Source organism: Colossoma macropomum, unplaced genomic scaffold, assembly GCF_904425465.1.
Source record: "Colossoma macropomum unplaced genomic scaffold, Colossoma_macropomum, whole genome shotgun sequence".
Lineage (NCBI taxonomy): Eukaryota > Metazoa > Chordata > Actinopteri > Characiformes > Serrasalmidae > Colossoma > Colossoma macropomum.
In genome coordinates, this window is record NW_023494804.1 from 21784939 (window position 1) to 21807550 (window position 22612).

Genomic DNA, 22612 nt, shown 5'->3' on the forward strand with positions numbered 1-22612 from the left:
GGCATCCTATGCCACATTTAAAGTCACTCATCAGTCCGACCCATTCTACTGTCAGCGTTTGTCTATCGAGACTGCTGGCTATGTGCTTAATTTTATCCACCAGTTAGCAATGAGTGTGGCCAAAACACCTGAACTCAATAATTTGGATGGGTGTCCCAATACTTTTGTCCATATATATATATAGATGACTGATGACTGATAATTAAAGACTGATAATTAAAGGAGTATTTTATTGTTTTTACACAAAAATGCTAATGTGGCTAACATGAGCGATTTGGGAGATTTACAAGGTTAGTCGTATGAATTACTTAAGAATGTATCAGTGAATTTCAAAGAGAGGTTGAATTTTGGCTCATAACTGAACTACTCGTAACTGAACTAGAGAAAACAAGAAGAAACGTCCTGCCAATTAGCTTACCAGAATCATTATTAGCCTCTTTAGCATTAGCAACAATGGCATTTTTGGGATGAAAAATGCCTTTAAAAGGGCAAGATGGGTTCAGTAGGGTGTGTGGTTAGAGAGAGGATTGGGGAGGGGGGGCACTCACGTCAGGATTGAGGTTGGAGACGAGGAGAACAGAGTGGAGGGCAGTGGGGGCCATGCCATGGATGGCCATCCGTCCGGCTACAGCCGAGGTGGGGATAGTGAGGGGTCCCAGAGCGCCGGGCATGGCCTGCATGGAGAGACCTGAGCCCACCAGGAGAGGGGCAACAACATCAGAAAGAGGAAAGAGAACGTAGAAAGAAGTTCCTCCGTTTTCACTAGAGATTTCTCAGCTTTGTAATTATGGTTGGGTGGCATGACGTGCTATTTGGTTTTTCTAAGCCTATAAAAGCTTTGAATACAGTCCTTTGTGAAACTTAAAGGGAAATTCCACTGATTTTCCAAAATTTTCCAGAATTCAGCTGTTGAGATATAAACAAAGTCATTCTATGTGATTTACTGTGAAATGCTGTGGAAATGTACCTTTGCAAAGTGTGTTTACAGTGGTGGTGATAGGAACCAGCGGTTCCAATGTCTACAATTGAAATATAGTCATTTTAAAACTATTTACTATTGATAATTTCTTTGAGTACTGTCTTGCCTTAGAACACCTTACATATACCTCTCTGCTATTTTAAAAAACATCTTAGGCTAAAGCAAAAACGATCAAAAGACTATCACAAAACAATGTCACAGGCATCAGGCAGCTTTTTTCATACTAATTGCATATAATAACTTCATGTGAGGGAGCTTTTAGAGCATTACACTCTCCAGACGTCTGATTCCTATCACCACCACTGTGAACAACTCTGACTCACACCAAACCACTGTGAACGACTTGTATTAATGATGTAATTATGTAAGAATTCCCGTTCAAGGACCTTTACAGGCTCTCAATAACGCTCCAAGATCCATGAAGTTCTTCAGTGATCTATAAGTGCTCACCATACCCATAATACACTCAGAAAAGCATACTGTGACATAATTTATTAACATATTGTCACATTGCTCACCCTGTTTGTGAAACTGCAATGTTAAAAAAAAACGTGCTTCAGTCTTAAATAGTGCCATTTTGCTGATTCAGTATCATGAGTTTCAGCTGCTGCTTTTCAGATGCTGACTGTTGCATTTCAAACCTGTGTAGGTTCGGATACATGAGGGAAATGAGAGAGAGGGAGGGTTGAAAGGCAACACAGCCCGACTCAGTCGCAGTGAAAACGGAGCTTGTTTTGAAGGGAAAGATTACGAGAGGATGAGAAAGAAAAGGAGGAAGGTCTCTGAGGACCAACTGCAGGTTTCCAACATTTTACTGCAGAGAAATGCATCATAGAGAAATCATACCAAACATTTATTACTGTTCTGATTTACAGTGATATATTTTGCTGAAAGACGTGATGCACTGAATTTACTTCATTCAAATGGACATCATTTCCACATGAACAAAATATTACATCAATGCAGTTATTGTCTCACTAAAATAGGTAAACTGTAAGCTATACTGTCTTGATTTAATGTGTTCTATTTATGTGGAAATGATGCACATATCTGAACCAAGTACACTCAATGCTGGGGATCAGAATCAACCAAAACTGAAATGGGCAGATTTGTGCTCCAAACATGCAATCTGTAACTGTCCAGTTTTTTATGTTGATTTTGGCTGTGTTGCAATTTTATGATGTAAATTATGCGAGGCAGGGAAGTGCACACTTTATTCAAAGCATCATTTTTTTCCAGTGTATAAGACACTCAGGAGCACTTCTGGCAGCACTGCAGAGATAAAGAGCAAAACAGCAGAAGAGTGAACACTGATATGTGCAGGCATATTGCTTGGTTACTAATCAATAGCTAATTTTTTTACAGTAATGGATTTATGCCTGTTCTGCTGTTTGTTGTTATGGAAAGCGCACTCAGCTTTGGCCGATATGGACAATCTCATTTTGTTTCATTTGCGGAGCAACACTTAACATGAAGGCATGTCATGCAAGTAGCTCTGGACATTACAGGATAATCTCTCCAATCATTAATCCTAAATAGAGGCATGAGTCATGGGCCATAGTCTTCATTACCATGCTTTGGCTGTTTGTGTGCTTGTGTGTGTGTGAGAGAGAAACAGATATGCCAGTTTTTTTTATATGTGGGTAAGCAATCTTACCTGCAGCCTGAGGGAAACCAACAGCGGGAGCGAAACCAGCCGCTCCAGCGTATGGAGAAGAGATGATTCCAGGAGCGCCTGCACGCAAACACAGACACACCAACGTTGGGATGCCATAGCGTACAAATCATACATGAAACCTGGTGAACGAAGTAGGCCTATAAATATGTTAGCAAAATACTTCAATACAGATAAATGTGATGATAATTAAGAGAAAAATGACGGACTATTAATAACTGTTATGGCAAAATCAACAAATATTCATAGTTCAGTAAAAACACGTTGGAAACAATTTATTTGCAACACAAAGGGTCAGTTAGTGCTTATTTATCCCTGCTGCGTTAATGTAAATGACTTGCATTAACAACCCTTACAATCATGTCATTCTGATATAATCACATTGTACTGAAATTAATAATAGGTAGTGAAGTCAGATGGTGGGCTAAGCACTGCTGGAGACTGTTTTGGTACAGCTCAGTGTGTGCATAGCACCTCTTCACTCAATGAAACACAATACAATGATGGTGTAACATGATTGGTGTGGGATGTCTTTTAGAACGCACATTGTCAAAAAATTTTCTATTAATAATACAAACAATATATTTTTTGACAACCATCCTACGACCCCTCAAAGTTCTTATGTAATTCCGAAAAAAATAGGGGGAACCCCCGTCCCCTCTTGAAATTGCACCAGCCCTTACAAGATATCAACAATGTTTTTAAAAACAAGAAATTTTCATTATTTTGTAATGTATTTATGGTTATTTGCATTTCTTCTAATGATATATTGATATACAGCCTTTAATTATTGCCAAGAGCAGTGGTGTTAAATAATGTGCTTAGGTGCCCAAGACCTGTTTATGTGAAGAAGAGAGACTCAAATAAATTAAACAATACCAAAGACATTACTGCACTTATCTGAGTCACAAAAGCTTGGGTGTGTAGTTGATATATACTCTACAGAGAACACATTTATGCACATTTCAATGTACAATCACTGTTTATTTGCTGAATTTTGAAAAAATACATATTGAAAAAAAAACTGTGCAAAAGTTATGGCAGATTTAATGTTTTATATTTTATTTTTTTCCAATATGTTTAACTGTTCCCTGTAGAGGAAGTGTCTACTTTCATTTTAAAAAATAGACAGAAATTGACCACTGGTGTTCAAACTTTGTATAAGCGTGCAGCAGCATTTCAGCTGTTACTAAACGAACACTATGCTCATAAAGATGGTTTAGAGTATTTTGAGCCTAACTGCCAAAAGACCAAAAGATCCCTCACAGTGACAACCACTCCACTCTACAGGAAATGAAAAAGCCCAGACCTAAGTAAACAAAGCTCTTGTGGCTCTACACTGAACATATCAGGCATACCATAAAGCAGCAGATTTAGGGGAAGTGTAGAGCATCTCACCCCGCCTGATTACACAGCGCACCCACAATTACAGACCAACACTGGCATCCTCTTCTCACGCCCAGCCACCAGCGTCGGTTTCACCAGCCGATTTCAACAGTGATGCTGACTTCCACACTGAGATACACTTCTACACACATGTACATGTTCTGAACAATTCATTCTGTGCACAAAGTCTTGAAACTCATGAGAACATGCAGGTGCACTAGTTAAACGCCGAAAGTTTCTAAGTGAAAGTAAATACACATCCTCTACGGAGAACAAACTAAATTATGGTATTTTCTGCAAATTGCAGTGCACAATATCTATTTATTTTCAACACAGAAAATATAAAATGTGCCGTGACTTTTGCACCACCCACCATATTCCCCACCATATTAAATTCAGCAAATAAACAATAATTGTGCATCAAAATGTGCAGAAGCGTGTTTTCTGTAGAGGATGTATTCACTTATTTTCACTCAGAAAAACATAGAATTTGACCAGCGGTGCCCAAACTTTCTCACTGATCAAATGGCTATTCATACTTATGTAGAATTTAAATTTCATAGTTTGTTTTGACAGGACATTATTATGAATATTTACATTTTTTCCATGTAATAACTTCAATAACTTTATACTATAAATCATGAACAGTTTATGTTTTGACGTCTACAAAAAAAGATGGTGCTTCAAGGGTTCTTCAGTAAAGAAAATGGTTCTATATAGAACTATGAACACTCAAAGAACCCTTTGCATGATTAAAGGGTTCTTTACATCATGAAAGCTTTCTTCAGATTGATGCAGAATGTGCTATAGATGATTCTATAGAGAACCTTCTTGAAAATGGTTCTATACAGCACCCAAAGGGTTTTTCTATTGTTATGGTGCCAAGCTTGCAACAATAGAAAAACCTTTTTCGGTTCTATATAAAACCCTTTTCAAAAAGGTCCTATATAGAACCATCTACAGCACACTCATGCAAATTTTAATTCAATCTAAAGAACCATTCCATGATGCAAAGAACCCTTTAATCATGCAGAGGGTTCATCGAGAGTTCATGGTTTCATACAGAACCATTTTCTTTACTAAAGAACCCTCGAAGAACCTTTTTTAAAACAATGTAGGTAATAACATATCAGTCCTCACTGTAAAAGTTAGTTGTTAATAATTATTATTTATTAATAATTACTAATATTGCAAGCGTTTTTATTTTTTATTTTCCCCCTTTTCTTTTCCTTAATTTTTCCATTACAAGACTCCACACTTTTGAATGGCAGTGTTCTCCAATAAAACCGGATTCTGGTTCTGAACTCAGCTCACGAAGGTCTTGCTAATTAACTGAAAAGTTGAGTCAGGTGTGTATAATGAGGCAGAGAGCAAAACTCTGCAGAGCTGAGGCCTGAAAGGAAGGGAGTCTGCTGGTTTAGAGAGAATCTGAGTGGGAAATGGAGTGGGCTCCACCAGGCTGAGAGAAAATGGCGGCTATAATAAAAAACGCCATCCTTACACCATTTATTGGGTTTGCTGCAGTCAGACGTCACACACAGCCCTGACGCTCCTGACTACACACACGTCAGCCAATTTAGCCCAGATTTACACACTAACACACACACACACACACACACACACACACACACAGCTTATCAGTAGCCACAGCAGCGCTCCCCCTAGACAACAGCCCTGATTTACAGAGCCGAGGACAACAACAGGCCGGCCGAGGTATCTACCATAAAACACAAATACACAGTAAATCCACTCCTCAGATGCCGTCGTCCAGCCCACTTACACATTCATACGATTGTATGTGTGTGAGAGAGATAAAGCCTACTCTCTGCTCTTTTATAGTGTCTATGTGTGTGTAACAAACTGATAACATTAAAATCAAAGACATTCAGACGTGCACGTGTAAAGATTCGTCCAGAAGCCAATAAGAGAGAGAAATTTTCTAACGCTGCTACATGGAGATGCACACAGAAGACTTTATATTACCAGTAATAAAGCGACAACAACTTTTCACAGCAAAACTGAACAAAACTGATCTATATAAACAGTGGGGGACCCTCAGGGCTTCTAGGCCTTCAGATAAGGCCTATGATTTCTGTGAAATCCAAAAAATTTTTAGCTTAACACAGTTTGAACACGTCTGGTCAAATGACGTTTTGTTGTTTTTCTAAATGAAATAAGCAACATAAGTAATGTGGCTTAAATTAAAAGTTTGTGGCTTAAATTAAAAGTTTGACCGATTTGTGAGAAAACAACAATCTTTAAGCCTTCTGGAAGTCCTAGATATGTCACTGACTGCGAATCTAAGAGGTAGCCTCACCGATGTGTTGCAGTCAGATGTGAGAAACGGAAAATAGCGACAGGCAGTCAGTAATCTATCCCTGCTTGTGGGACATTGCTTAATTCCACTGAATACTAATATATGGTCGAGGTGACAATACAGCTCTTTATTATCTTGATTGATATCCTTAGACATTTGTTTCCAAAAGCTGAAAATAGACACACTCACGTGCCACTTGCGCATCATTTTTAAAACAGCCCATATCCCACATTTTTCTGTTACTTCTTGTATTTTTTCTCTTGGATTCCTTTTTTAGTAATTATTTGTTTTTTATGTTTGTGTCAGTCATAATTCATTTCAACCTTTTTGCTCACAGGTGCAAAAGCACATGCAATGTACATTTCCTCTCTCTCTCTACTAAACACACACACACATGCATGCAGGGCAGAATGTGTCTTCCTTGTCAAAACACACAAGTACTGGTTCTCAGTCTTTCATGTTCTTTTGTGCTTTTACAAGTGCTGTAAGCTTCACGCTGCTCCTAAACCAGCATAAAAATGCCTTCCAGCTGGTTTAACAAGTCCAGTTCACCTCCCCACTGAATCAGAGGTAGTCTTACAATCATCATATGATATGCAACAATCATGAGATTCACAATGATTTAATATGGAGTAGTTATAAAGCATCATGCTTACTGCATTTATTTTAAGAGCCCATATCAAGGAATCTTCTTCACTTTCCTGAAATAAGATGCAGTATCATGAGATTTATGAGCCATTTTCCAGCCTTTCTTTATCCCGTAGAATTAAGCAGTTGTTTAAACTTGTTAATGCGTCTGTAAGACACAATAGGAAGCGTCCAGATATATGTGAATGAGCTCTGCTCTGATTGGCCGGCTTGTACTCTGCCTTATTCACAATGCAGTCTGGGCTGAAACACTCTTCATGACTTAAGCATTAATGGGCGGAGCTAAACTTATGCAGGCTGAAAAAGTGGGAAAATGGAAATGAGTGTTTTTGTTGGAATCACAAAAACAACAAATTCAAAACAGGCTGTTTTCGTAGCCCGGTTTCCTTATATGGACTGTGTGGACAGGGGAGTGAACAGCACATTTTAAAAATTTCACGGTATTTACATACTACATCTCATTTCAAAAAAGTGAAGAAAATCTGGGCTCTTAAAATAAACACGAGAAACATGATGCTTTATAACTGCTCCCTATTAAATCACTGTGAATCTCATGATTGTTCTGAATCATATGATTCTGTATTGTAGGACTACCTTTGAGACAGTGGGGAGGTGAACTGGACTTGTTAAATCATCTGGAGGGCATTTTTATGCCGGTTTAGGAGCAGCGTGACCTGTGCAAAAGAACATGAAAGACTCAGTACTTGTGTGTGTCTGACACAGAAGACACATTCTACTCTGCGTGTGTGTGTCTATTAGAGGGAGAGACAGAGAAAATGTACACTGCATGTGTTTAAACACCTGTGAGCAAGGGTGTGAGGGAAAGCAATAGACAATATACAGTACTGTGCACAAGTCAGACACCACACTTAAATTTATTTCATTTCCAGTTAAAATAGCCATTAAGTAGAAGTTATTCATTTTTCAGTATCAAGAAAAAAAACTTTATTACAGCTTCCACTTCCATTATTTTTAGTTTTTCAAAGAAATCTGCGGGGATATTTCTCACCCCTCCAAAGTTCAGTCTTAGAAGTTGTGTTTTGTGCTTCTCACCATTTCATTTTCTCAGTAAGAGCTTCTTGACAGCTACACATCATTTCAGACTCATAGCACTGAGTTGTCTTTTCAAAGTGGAAGGAACGGCAGAAACACCTCTGGATGTTTCCAGATCTGAAGCAGTTTGATTTTCTCCTCTCTCTCAAATATGAAAGCTTTAAGTGCTGCTTGTCTGATGGGGACAGTTTGTTACCAGGCTACCAGGTATTGCAGGTGGTTGTTAGGAGTCCCATTTTCTCTGTACTTTTTTATCATTTTTTGAACTCCAGTTTCTGAAACTCCTTTTTTTCACATTTTGTTTCGTATTGTATTTTGACTTTCTCCTTAATTATGCAAGTGGATCATCTTATTTCTAATCTCAACAGAAATATCTGAAAAATGAATACTTGATCACTGGAATTTAAATAAAAGTGTTCTCTGACTTTTGCACAGTGCTGTACATGAGTGCGAGGTTAAGTGTGTGTGTTTGTTACCGAAGGCACCGGTCATGGCCGGGTCCAGCGTGGGCTGGCCGTCTCCTGAGGGCAGGTCTAGCCGGGTGAAATCTCGGCTTTTGTCGTTGTTGTATTTCACATTCAGGCTGGTCAGTTTAGAGAATTCAATACGCAGTGTACAGCAGGCATTGTAGATGTTCTGACCGTCCAAAGTCTGATTGAGGGGACAGAACACAGGGGTCATTCAAACCTACATCACCAACACCAGAAGTTACAGCACATTAAATACGTTATTAAAAACTATTTCAAGGATCTGGATCAGTTCTGGATCAGTTTCAGTTGGAAACTACATCTACTATAAATCCCTGTGCATTGTTACAGCCCATACTTCAGTGAAATGGCTATGCTGACAAGAATCATTGCTCAAATCACATTTTTCGCTCAGATCTGATCTTTCCTTAAGTTACATGCCACTGCCACTTGAACACAGTGCAGTGGAAATAATATAGAAACTGCAATCTGACCCAACTTCTTGCATGGCCACAAACTGGACATCGGGTAGATTTCAAATGATTAGAGTCAGAAAAAATTAGATCTGTGTCACATTAAGGAAATAGAATAATTAATTAATTAATTAATAAGATTTGTGCCACTTCACCTTGGCGATGTGAACATAGCCTAATGGCACTGGCCATGAGAGTGGACTGCACCAGCTAACTTTCCTTCGGTGACAGAGATACTGAAACATTTAAACTTGTTCTTCTTTTTTCTTTTATTCTTCTCTCTGAAGTCCACTCGTAGCCCGCTTATTTGTGTGGGTTCTATATACAAAACAGTTGACATTCATCTTTACAACACCATTTTCCAACCTCTCTTTATCCCTTATAATTAAACAGGCTATTTTTGTTACTGTGTCTTTTAGATTACATATGAAGAATTTGGCTGAAAAACACATAAGAGAAAACTTTAAAAGATTATTTTAAAAATAAAAGGCTGTTTTGAATCTTGTGATGTCACTGCAATCTATACACATATATCTGCCTATTCAGCCTACAGAAGTTTAGCTTCACCCATTGCCACTGACGTTATGAGGAGTGTTTCAATCTGGACCGCTTAAAAAAAAAATACCAGCCAGTCAATCAGAATATAGCTTATTAACATACATTAGTAGTAAAAACAGCTTGCTTAACTCTGAGGCATAAACAGAGGTTGGAAAATCATCATGTAAAAAAGAAGTATGACTATATTTGACACAGATGTTATGTCATTTATACACTAAAATAGAAATGAATCAAAACCAAAATCACTAAATCAAGTCACATGACCTTTTACGCCAGCTGCATGCAAAAAAAATAACTGTTAAAAAATCTCATGCATTTGTTTTTTATTGTATACAATATCAATGATTTTCTAGGTGAGAAATTTGAATACTATTTGTTGGATTTGTTGAATTTATTTGTTGAAATATTTGTTGAATTTGGATATTATAGCAAATCTCAACCTGACAAAACCTGAGGTTAGATTTTTTTTTTTGATGGAGAATGGCTTCTTATCAGTGGCGCAAATGCACACAAGTACACATTTCCAGCTGCCAGTTGAGCAGCAGAAGTCATTACTGTAGAACAAATGGCTTTCCCTAGTTAGCTTTTCCTCCTAATCCCCATTTAAGTGAGGCCTGTGTTGTGCATGGGAATGAAATATGACCCAATAATTACTGCATACAGTGAACCACTTTGCTGCAAGATGGAAGAAACCAAGGCCCATATTTATCATGACGAATGCTACCTCCTGATCAGACCTGACGTTTTCCCCTGGATGGGTTAATGGTGGAAGTGGGCTACAGATTGGCACAGGCTGTGGGGGGAGAGCATAAATCGCCACAAGGGGCCTGTTCATTAGAATAAGCCCTGATGACAAACTTTCGTCAAACTTAATCTCAGGGGCACAAACTGAGCTCCAAATTCACAGGAGAATAAGAAAAAAGAGGACAAGGAAACAAATCAGGTGGATTTTATGTTTGTTGTCTTAACAGAGGAAGAGTCTTCCTCCCCCTTCTAGCTTTTTTGTTTCCACTAAGACACAGAGAAAATAGCGAGAGAGATTTGTCTTAGATTGTTTTTCTTTTCTCCTGTCTCTCCCCAGCAATTTAGGGAAGGAGGTTTGGGGAAGGGGGGGCACCCAGACCCACCTCCTCCTCCAACACTAACAAATGCTTCCTTTGTGAAGGGAGGCGATGCAACATGGCAGCAGCACAATAGATAACACCCGCAGACCAGGGGAGTAATTACTCGCTGGCTTTTTTTCTCTCACAGCTTCAATGGTGTTCATTAGATATCCTTGACAATGACAAATTAATCACGGGGGGGTGCGTGATTTGTGCAGGCTGGTTTTCAGTCGGAAAAGGGGAAGAAACGGATGTCGCCACTGACAAGTTCTCCACCCCGAAAACAACCGATCGCCCTACGAGCTCGGAGAACGATGACAGGGGGCACGGCAAAATGGGTGCTTCTGATAGGAACGTGACGGGATGTCGAGCGGGGCTGCCATGATTAATCAACAAAGCCGATTAGCTGTCAATGACACTGATTGCAGAAAAAAGGCGTTGCGTCATTTACTCAAAAATGAAAGTTCTTAGGCTCCCAAGTGCCACAACCATCTAATTGTCAGCCCTACCATCAGGAGATCTTGAGATCCTCAGCAACGCCACAACCACCTGTGACCAGGAGTCTAAGACAGCATAACTGTCCTCGCTCTCTCTGAGTGGGTAGGATGCCCCCTCTCCCCTATCACTCATGCGCAGAGCTAGCCAATACAGGTTTGTTAACGGACACAACAGAATTAGCAGTTAGTGTTCTCCTCCAAGTGTGCTGAGCTGTCCTGTGACACTGCATTAGCAACAATTCAATAAGATATACTGGAGCTTAATTTGTCTTGGTAGCCTTTACTTTACCCTCCCAGCTTGGTAGCAACATGTGATGGGGGAGATCTAGTCAGAATTGGCAATGACCCAAAAAAAAAAAAAAAGTTGTCATTCTGACAGATTGCAATAAGCTACAGGAAATGTAGGGGGCGATACAGCTTCTATTGTTCTTTGCACAATAAACGAACCAAAAATCATGTCACACAGAGGATATGTTGGGTTGGTTACATATAAATAAGTAACTCAATCCAATTACATGGGCTGAACTTTTAGGGCCAAATACATAATTGTGATTTTTTTTTTTTTACCAATATTGCAATTGCGATTTAAGCTCAATGCCCGTTTTTTAGGTAAGAAGACCAGAACATATGTTTTTGGCTTAATGCTTTAACACCTAACATAATGTGCCAGAAGGCCAGTTAGCTGTGGTTGTGATGTCAGAGCAGATGGGTGTTCTGATTGGTCTAACTCATTCACCGGCAGTTCACATGCTCCATGATATTAAGTGAAATGTCCCCTTAAAATTAAGGCAAGGTTGTGGGTAACACAGGCTATAATAAAAAAAAACTGCAAATTTAAAAACTTCATTCTTTCAAAATGCTGTTTTGACATAAAAACAATTACTCTTTCAGCTCTATTTCTCTTAAACTGATGGGATTACTTTACTTATTGCTTCATTACTTTACTCAGTTAATTAAGTTAATTTATAAAATCCAAACAAATCTGTTCCGACTGAAAAGTACAAGGGAAAACCCAATATTCCTTTTTCAGTACTTCTTTTATAAAAATATAGCCAATTTATCATTTAATCATTTTAATCATTTAAAAGGCAGGTCGATGCCTCTGCTCTGAACAAGACCGACAGTTATGCCTGAGCTAAATGAATGGCTGAGGCTGTATGAAAACCCAGAAACTAGCCAGTATTCAGTTATTAACAGCTGCCACAAAGTGAAATCTCAGCACAGCATTTCTTTTACCCTAAAGTTTCATATCAGCATGACTAGGCATGACTTTGTCAGACTGCTTGTGTAGTACACAGCAGTGGAAAACTGATTAAAAGTGATTTTTTTAGACCTGTGTGAACACAATAAATTAGATTTGTTTTTTTTTCCAAATCAGACTTCTTTCATTTGTGGTCTGAGATCAAATACGTATCTGTAAAGGTGGCTATTCGACTGTAATGAGAATGGTCAAATCACTGCACTCATCATCCAGTGTGGCCAGCAGGCCATCAGTGGCTTTAACTTGATTATAAAATGTGTGCATGTGGGAGCTTTCAAGGCAGGTGTGTTCACACTAATAACAGGTACGGGTCACTAACAAACCCGAAAGTGAATATTTAAGGCAGGAAGATCAGATCTGAGCAAATAAAACTCTCTATTTTTTGTAACATCTTGTAATGACTGTAGCCATAGAGATGATGGTGCTTTGATCAAAGGCAGGGTCAGGAGAGACAAAAGCAGGGTGTGGGCTGTGAAATGACCACAGCTGAAGCAGCACATCAACCCACAGACAGCCTGCAGCAAATGTCCAGATGCTTCCAGCCTGAGAAAAGCCAACTATCTTCCCATTAGGACTTATCTACAGCATATGGGTTTACCACTATCAGTCAACTGCACAGTGACAAGAAAATAAGAGGAGTATTCTGAGGCTGAGTGCGCTATATTCAGGACTGACCACTTTGGCGTGATGTGCATTCATGGGATCTGCATATTGTAGCAAGGCCTGGAACTGGTTATTCTTGGTGAACGTAATGATCTTCAGGACTGTTCCGAACTTGGAGAAGATCTGGAGTGGGTGACAGACAGGAAAAAAAAATAATAATAATTTTAAAATTGTCATAGAGTCAGAGTCAGAGTTAACATAGAGATACTCACAAAAAAAGCCCACATAATCTGTTTCTAGTTTAGAATATGCTAACAACATGTAACAATATGCACTATATGTCCAGACGTTTGTAGACACCTGCTCATCCAGCACTTGTTCTGAAATCAAGAGTATTTATAGGCAGTTTGTTCTTTCTTTGCTGCAGTAACAGCCTCTATTCTTCTGAGAATGGAGGGCTTTATACCCCTCTTGCCAAAGCTTGGCATTGACATGATGACCATAGGCTCATGTGAGGCTGCTCTAGAGTGTCCCATTCTACTGCCAATGCTTTTCTATGGAGATTATACAAGCTTTATGGGTGCAGCTGAATGCCAGTGTCAGGCATTAATACACCTTAAATCACAAATTATAAGGGGTGTCTGAATACTTTTGGACATACAGTGCATTTCATTTTCCTAAGGGCTCATATTAAAAAGGTTCTTCAGGACTGTACAGCTGAACTAAGGCCTATTTGTGTTAATACTCAAACACACTAGCACGCCAATGTTCTCCAACAAATAAATAATGTTGATGGTGGTAGTGAACAGGTGCACCATGTTTAGTCTACATTCAAATTCATGTGAGGAACACTACCTATGAAGATGAATATATATGAGGGTCATGCAGGCTACAGAAATCAAAAATCAAGATGCAAAAAGAATTTATAATCACATCTTGGCACCTTGAATCAAGGTGAGCTACCTACACTGCAAAATGACATCTTGGCAAGTGAAAACATCCTAAATCTAGTCAATACACAGTACTGTGTAAAGTCTAAAGGCACCTAAGCAAACAGTTTAAAACCTTCTAGCAGGTAAGATTGTTCTAGTTTGTCAAAACACCAAAACAGTTTCAAAATAAATAATGCAGTTTGCGAACAAACATCAACGCAGTAAAACGAAACAAGATTTTTTGTGAACTGGTTAGAAGAGCACAAGTTAGGTTCCAGTTTTCTCCTCAAAACCTCAGACTATTGCAGGAATTCCATCATCAGTACACTTGATATAATGAAGTACTGATTAGCCATAACAGGCATTGGAGGATAACAAGAAATGCTGGGCTGCCTCAATGAGAGGTTTGGAAATGGTTCAATAAAAACACTGACATGCATAAAATCAGTATGTATATTTATTGTGATACATTTAAATACATTTTTCTCAGGTGCCTAAAACCTTTGCACAGTACTGTTACATTAAACATTAAACGCTGATGGTAAAAAGGTGATGGCACCAAAAAGGGCTTCTTCTATTGTAACCATGTCAAACTTGTAACAACAGAAGAACCCTTTTTGGTGCTATATAGAATCCTTTTCAAACACATTCTATATACAACCAGGTACAGCACATTCTCATTCAGTCTGAAGAACCCTGTCACGATGCAGAGAACCTTTTAATCATGCAAAAGGTTCTTTGAGTGTTCATGGTTCTATATAGAACTATTTTCTTTATTAAAGAACCCTTGAAGAACCATCATTTTTACGTATGAAATGTAAGGTTTTCACTTGACAAGGTATATTTTTGCCGTATCAAGTAACTCACTCCTAGTGTGCAATGAGTTTAAAACCATTTTATTATCAGATCCTTTTAGAAATGCATGCCCACATCCTTGTGGAACTGATTCACATTAACAGACACTTCAGAGAAAAGAATTCTGGGAAACCTCATCCTACCTGGTGAAGCACTTCCAGAGAAACAGGATAGAAGAGGTTTTCCACAATAATGCGCAGCACAGGACTCTGCCCGGGCATCATGCTGCTGTCGCTGGCCGACGCCGAATGCGTCATGTTCCCAGAATGCACTGCGTTCACAGCCTGCAGGGCTGCCTGTGTTCTCTGCGGGACATTTCACTACACTGTAATTTTTAGCAGATTTTCCTGAAGCTTCACATTCACTCTCTCTCTTTCTCTCGCACACAAATATTTCACACCAAGTACTTGCCCGGAGGCGCAACTGTTGCTGAGCAGGGTACCAGTTTAAGGCTGTAACATGGAAAAATGATTCCAACAGGGATAAGGAAGGGACAGGTATGAAGTAAAAACAAACAAACAAAATAAACAAGCACTGGCAAAATGAGGTTCTGCTAGGTCAGTCACTGTCACTGGGCCTCATTCACCAACCGCTTCTAAGAAGAAATTTCTTCCTAAAACTCACACAGTTTTCACAAAGATTCTGACCCTCACCAGTGTTTTCTTAATTGTGATTTAAGAACAGAATCTACACACTCAAGAGCACTAAGGTGTGAACAAGGTGTGTGTTGGTTAAAATAAGGGCTTAAGAACAAGTCACTGATCTGATGTAGACTTTTTCTTAGGACCAAAGACAATAACAAATGTAAGAAAAAACTTAGGAGGTTATTGATGAACAAGCCCCACTGTTATTAGTAATCAGTTAATTAGGGACTACACAATAATATCAGAATCATACTGGTATCATCAGCTATTTAAAAATACATCAGCATCACACAGATCAAACCAATATTTGATGATGTATTTATTGCACTCTGAAAGAGCAGATCGTTTAGCTTTAATGTTTGGATAAGTGTCTCTTATTTGCTTACTGTAAGAGATTTTAAAATGTAAAATATGCATTATCACGCACACTAATCACTGGTGACTCATCAGTATCATGTTTTTGTATTTTCTTTTTACTTTTTTTTCTGAGTAATCAAACTGAATTAAGTAATAGTGATGACAACCCTGCCCCCAATCACACTGCCTGAAAATTCTGCCACTATTATGTGGCTTTAACATTCTCAGACTAAAGCAGTCATATTTCAGCAGCTGCAGACAGTGCACTCGATCAATTCAACCCCATTGTTGGTGGGTCACAAATAGATTTATGCAAATGTAGTCAGTATCATGTCAGCACATTGAATCCTCTAATTGCCCAACAGAATGGAATCAAAAGGAGAGGTTCAATGTAACCATAGTTACTAGAAGATCTTGATCTGCAGAGGTTAAAGGTAAAGCTAGCATACGGATAGATGTCCTCACCCCTTGGTTGGGCAGGTTGTCGGTCTTCAGCTCGCGGTGGTTAGAATACTGGATGTAGACGGGCTGGTTGCGAACGTGGGGAGTGGCAGTGGTGTAGTAGTTCACCATGGTGATGGCTGCTTCTTCTGAAGCCATTTCTATAAACGCCTGAAGTGAAGAAAAGAGACAAAAGCAGCCAAAGTCATCACAAATGAACCATCAGTGTGGACACCTATATGAAGCTGAAAACATGCATAATAGATGACGGTCATGTCAAAAAAGTCAAAACCTCAATCTTTCACTTTTTTATTTTTACACCTTTTGAAAACACCAGCTGCTTTTTACATTCTGTGAACAACTCATGATGAATGGACCAATAGAAATGATCCCAAATTACTTACTAATAAAATCTCCTTATATTAATGTACATCTAAGTGCTCATATCATGAAAATATTTCCTTTGCTTTGTTGAAATAAAATAGTTTAATGTGGCATAAAAATGTACTATAAACTGTATAACTCCATCCCATAGGTACATACTGTCTCTATACAGAAAGTCTGTTTTGGAGTCATTGTTTTTCTGATGTTACAAAAAATAGCACATTAACATAATATCCACCTCTTCAGTCTAAGTTATAAGGAGAGTTTCAGTCTGGACTGCTTTCCGAACAATTCATTTACATACATCAATCTTAAAGGCAAATAGAGTTTAAAAAATGGTTCTACAAAATTGCTTATGACTGTTTTTGTTACACAAAAATACACAAATGTAATCAGTGAACCACAGTGAATAAAAAAATGAAACATAAGAAAAATGTAAGTCACAAGCCGTTTCAAATTATACACCTATATACATGTACATCTACATTCACTCACCGAGCGCTTCATTAGGAACACTACTAATACTGGGTAGGGCCTCTCTTTGCTTTCAAAAAAGCCTTCAATTCTTTGTGGCATGGATTTCAAAAGATGTTGGAAACATTTCTTTGAGATTCTGATCCATGCTGACATGACTGCATGCTGCAATTCCTGCAGCTTTTCAGGTGCACTTTCATGTTGTGAATCTTCTGTTATGCCACATCCCAAAGGTGTTCTATTAGATTCAGCCACTGAAGAACACTGAGCTCATTGTCATGTTCATGAAACCACTTTGAGACGACTTCTGCTTTGCGACATGGTGCATTATCATGCTCTTACTACGCATTAGAGAATGGGTAAATTGTGGCCATGAAGGGATGCACATGGTTAGCAATAACAGTCAAACAGGCTGCCCTTAAAGTGATGACTGATTGGTATTAACAGGCCCAAAGTGTGCCGAGAAAACATTCCCCCACGCTATTACACCACCTTCCCCAGCCTGGACTGCTGACACAAGGCAGGTTGGATTCATGGATTCAAAAACACTATGTTCACATTTTACCCCTATTCTGACTGTTGGAAGTGAACATTACATGAACCTGCTGCCCGATATCTGCACAGTGCACTGCATTGCCGGCACATGATTGGCTGATGAGAATAAACAGCTGTACAGGTGTTCCTAATAAAGTGCTTGGTGAGTGTGTATATGTATAAGCACTTTACATATACACAAACACACACACACATATATACACTGAGCACTTCACATATACATACACACATGCACACACATACATATCTATGTCTATCTATGAGCTGTGCATCTCTAACACACACAGGCAGAAATAAATCCGGTTCTGCTCAAAATAAAAGGCCCTAAATTTCATCTCTGCAAATAAAAGACGATCATCTGAGCACAGCGAGGGGGATTTAAATTTGCCTATCACAGAAAAATCTCTCTGTACCCATCTCCACGCCTGCACAAAGGGGAATTATTCCAACTTGCTCAAGCAAGGTGCGAGAGAGTGACGGATGCAGAGGCCGACAATAAACGGGCTCTTTTGAAGCCCAATCAAACCATGGAGCATGACCAAATTTATGCATCAGCAGCGGCAATAAGGGAAAACCTGTCCGTCTTTTCAGGTCTAAATAAGCCCGCCTCCATTTGAATATGAAGGGCCACTCCAGTTCTTGCTAGGCTCCTTATGAGGGTCTCTTTTTTTTAAACAAGCCTTGATGTGTTTCAAAGAATGCACCCTTCACTCCCTCCCTGGCATCACTAATGAAGCGCAAATAGGTGGCCGAAAACCAAGCATCCAAAAATGCAAGCAGTAGACCATACCGTGTGTTTTTTGTGCTGTTTACTGACCAAAAAACATTAGAAATTATTATTAAAATGTTATGAATTATATTTACTTCATAATAGAACTACATCTGAAGTTGAGTAGCAATAGAATACATTAAATGGGAGTACATAATCAGGACACAAAAAATGGTCACAGAAAAAAGGCTGTACTAGTACATTATCATAATAGGGAGATTACTTGCAGGATTACATTAAAATATGTTTTTTTCTTTCATGTGTTCACCTCTACAAGGTAAATGTGCCTGTTCAATGCAGATTTTGTTAAGCTTTTGAGGCTGTGGCAAATAGAGAGATCTCTCGAGTGCATTACTGTGCATCACGGCTGTAAAGTACAATTGCAGGATAACACTGTGAGCGTTGAATTTGAGGGGGGGGGCGCTGTAGCTAATGTAATACTAACCTAACATATATCTTTCTGTTCCTGTAGTCAAAGTGAACTAAAATAATTAATCTCTTCTAACAGGATCCTGTAACAGGTGGCCAATGCAAGTAGACATGAAGCTACTCTTCAAACAACGGTGCAATAAACCTTCATAATAAGCACAAATTAAGGAAAGTGTAAACTACCTACTGCTCAAAGTTACATATTGCTAACTCTAACTGGTATTTTGGCAATCAGAATACCAATCAGAGAGAGCCTATGGCAAATTTAGTCCTAGTCAACTCAAATCGAACTACAGAAAATGGCAGAAAGAAACTAAATTCAACAATTTTTTAACAGAAAAGATCAACATCACTCTCTCTTAGACAGTTCTTTACAAATTCATCGCAACTATAGATAACAGCTGGAAGAAAGTCATAAAAATGAGTAGACAGGGGTTTAAAAACGACATTTTCACGTTGACCTACACCCTTAATGGCTCTTCAGTAAAGAAAACTGTTTAGAACCATGAACATTCAAAAAAAACATTTCCATGATTAAAAGGTTTTCTGCATCGTAAAAGGGTTCTTCTGATTGATAAAGAATGTGCTGTTGATGGTTCTGTATAGAACCTTTTTGAAAAGGGTTGTATATAACACCCAAAAGGGTTCTGCTATGGTTACAATGTCAAGCTTTTAACAACAGAAGAACTCATTCTCCATCAATCTGAAGAACGCTTACACGATGTAAAGAACCCTTTAATCAGGCATGTGATCATCAAGTGTTCATGGTTCCATATAGAACCATTTTCTGTCCTAAAGAACCTTTGAAGAAGAATCTTTTTTTTAAGAGTGTGGCTACAAACAGGAAATCTTAACCAATTTTAACCTTCTATTGCCACGATGTCAGTGGTGCTATAAAGAACGCTTTTCAAAGATGTTCTATATAGAACCATACACAACAAATTCTACATCAATCTTAAAAACACTTTCACAATGCAAACCTTTAATCATGCTAAGGGTTCTTTGAGTGTTCATGGTTCTATACAGAACCATTTTCTTTACTAAAGAACCCTAAAAGAACCATTATTTTTAAGTGTGCACTACAGCTATGTTTATAGTGCAGGAGTGTGACAGATCAGCATGTATGTAATCATGAATACACTCACGCTTTTGATCTGTTCGAATAAAAATTGTGTTGATCTTATAGAGTCTCTCTGATCTTCTTCTCATCCATAAAATCTCTTTAATCTAGAAACACATCTACTTTACTGCTGTGGAAACATGATTGGATTTGCAGGAGAGCACCGACAAATACCAAACAAAGGCAACTACAGAACAGAAAGACATCTGATTGGACACAAAGGATAGAGTTTTATGCATTTCTTTAAATGTGCTTCTTTAAATCTTCTTGGATCTCTTCCTCACATCTTGGCTCCTCCTTCCGAGGAGGATGCGAGGTATAAGGTAAGATGTGAGGGTGAAAACACCACTGCATATGCACATACAGTGAACTCCATAAGTATTTGGACAGTGACATTATTTTTGTAATTTTGCCTCTGTATACCGTCACAACGGATTTGAAATGAAGCAATCAAGATGTGACTGAATTGTAGACTTTCAAATTTAATTTAAAGGGTGTTAATCAAAATATTGTATTATCTGTTCAGTAATTACAGCCATTTTTACAAAGTCCCTCCATTTTCACAGGCTCAAAAGTAACTGAACAAACTAGCAATTATAAATACAAGGATTATTTTTAATATTTGGATGCAAATACTTTGCAGTCAATGACAGTCTGGAACCCATGGACATCACCAAATGCAGAGTTTCCTCCCTTGAGATACTCTAATGCAGCTGCCTTCAGTTGCTGCTTGTTTGTGGGTCTGCCTTCAGTTTTGTCTTCAGTAAGTGGAAAGCATGCTCAATTAGGTTGAGGTCAGGTGACTGACTCAGTCATTTAAGAACATTCTGTTTCTTTGCCTTAAGAAGCTCTTGGGTTGCTTTCACTGAATGTTTTGGGTCATTATCCATCTGTATTTTGAAGCACTGTCCTATTAGTGTAGCGGCTTTTGACTGAATATGAGCAGAAAGTGTAGCTCTATACACTTCAGAATTCATCCAGCTACTTCTATGAGCAGCCACATCAGCAATAAACACCAGTGCCCAGTTCCATTGGCAGGCTTACATGCCAATGCCATAACACTACCTCCATCATGCTCAACAGATGATGTGGCATGCTTCAGATCATGAGCCCCTCCTTTCGTTCACCATACTCTTCTCATCATTTTGGTACAAGTTAATCTTAGTTTCATCTGTCCAAAGAATCTTGCTCCAGAACTGGGCAGGCTTTTTATAGATGTTTTCTAGCAAAGTCTAATCAGGACTTTCTGTTCTTGAGTGTTACCAGTGGTTTGCATCTTGAGTTGAACCCTCTGTATTTACATTCATGATGGCGTTTCCTGATTGTTGACTTTGACAATGATGTGCCAACCTCCTCTAGAATGTCCTCGACATGAGTGGTCCACCAGTGGATTTCTTTAACACAGTGTGGGGGGTTCCCGAAGGCTGTATGACGTACATGTGCAATGCATGCTGGTTACTGTTGTGAGAAAACACTGATAAATGAAAACACAAAAAGGATAAAAATTGTGAATCCTGTCAACTCTGAGGCTGAAGGATACAGTGCTACCTTGCTGGATATTACGTAACAATATATTAAATGGTAGTTTTAGGCTGGAATGTCCACTAAATGTTGATGTTAGAGCCTTCAAAGGATTCTACTTTATCAACTGTCTTTTCACACTGGCAAATTTTACTCTAACACAGCCTCTTAAACAGTTTCTCTGATTTCTTCTTCTCACAGTACCACTCTATACCACTCCAACTGCAGCAGTTATCCAGGGACTATACAAGGTGGAGAATTCACAGGCCTGCGTTGTAAGCAAAAGCAAAAAGACTTCCAGCTAGCACACACCTGTATATCATCATTCTGGAAGCCTCCCCACTCCTCGATTCCTCAAAGTGCATTTAAAGAATTGATACGCCTATAAAGATTTCCGACTTCAATCGATTTCCAGGTCAAGGCTGGAGGATGTAGGAGGAAGAAACTGAGGAAGTATCGATAGACTCTAACAGACTTTTAATTAATGTCTCCTCGCTGAGATATATCAATGGATAACCCCTCAACATGAGAAGAGTGTCTCGCCCCAGTGGCTAAGCACCTACCTGGTTTTTCCCTTTGAGCATCAACAGGTTGGTAACTTTGCCGAAGGGGATTCCTAATGAGATGACCTCGGCCTCAGAGACCTCGATGGGAACCTTGCGCACGTGGAGGACGCGAGAGGGGCCGCACGGAGATCGGTCTCTTTTGTACGTTTTACTCTCGTTGCCATTAGCTGCAAATGAAAAAGTAAAATAAGAACAAAAATTTAGAAGAAGCAGTTCTCCTTTTAAATTCTAGAAGTCACTATTATTGTCTGTAATTAACAAAAGTACGGTCTGATATGATATTAATAATATCTCATCAAAGTGAACTGAAAAACACTGTCGGGATGCAGAAACTGAACTGTCTGTAAGCAGAAGAAGATACTTCATATCATATTTTATTATGATGTGGATTTGCAGACATGCTTCTACTTATGCCATTTCTTTCAGATTTCTTGACAGTGAAACAAATGGAAATTTTAAACAGAATGTATATGTAATTCAATACATAATTATACAATTAAATACGTGATTATGTTATATATAGCGTGACCTGTGCAGAAGTCCTG

General features: G+C 38.7%; 1 protein-coding gene across 7 annotated transcripts in view; it reads right to left on the minus strand.

Annotated features, from left to right (window-relative positions):
* Positions 1–22612, minus strand: part of ptbp3 (polypyrimidine tract binding protein 3) — a 97724-nt gene that overhangs the window by 16649 nt on the left and 58463 nt on the right. For 6 of the 7 annotated variants that reach the window (XM_036595070.1, XM_036595072.1, XM_036595069.1 and 3 more), the window contains 7 exons: positions 22065–22234; positions 16274–16420; positions 14951–15112; positions 13093–13203; positions 8535–8709; positions 2637–2714; positions 549–688 (listed from right to left, as the gene is read on the minus strand). In XM_036595070.1, coding sequence (XP_036450963.1) covers positions 549–688; positions 2637–2714; positions 8535–8709; positions 13093–13203; positions 14951–15112; positions 16274–16420; positions 22065–22234 — 983 coding nt within the window. The remainder of the gene's footprint in view (positions 1–548; positions 689–2636; positions 2715–8534; positions 8710–13092; positions 13204–14950; positions 15113–16273; positions 16421–22064; positions 22235–22612) is intronic. The other variant, XM_036595075.1, reaches the window with a different exon arrangement.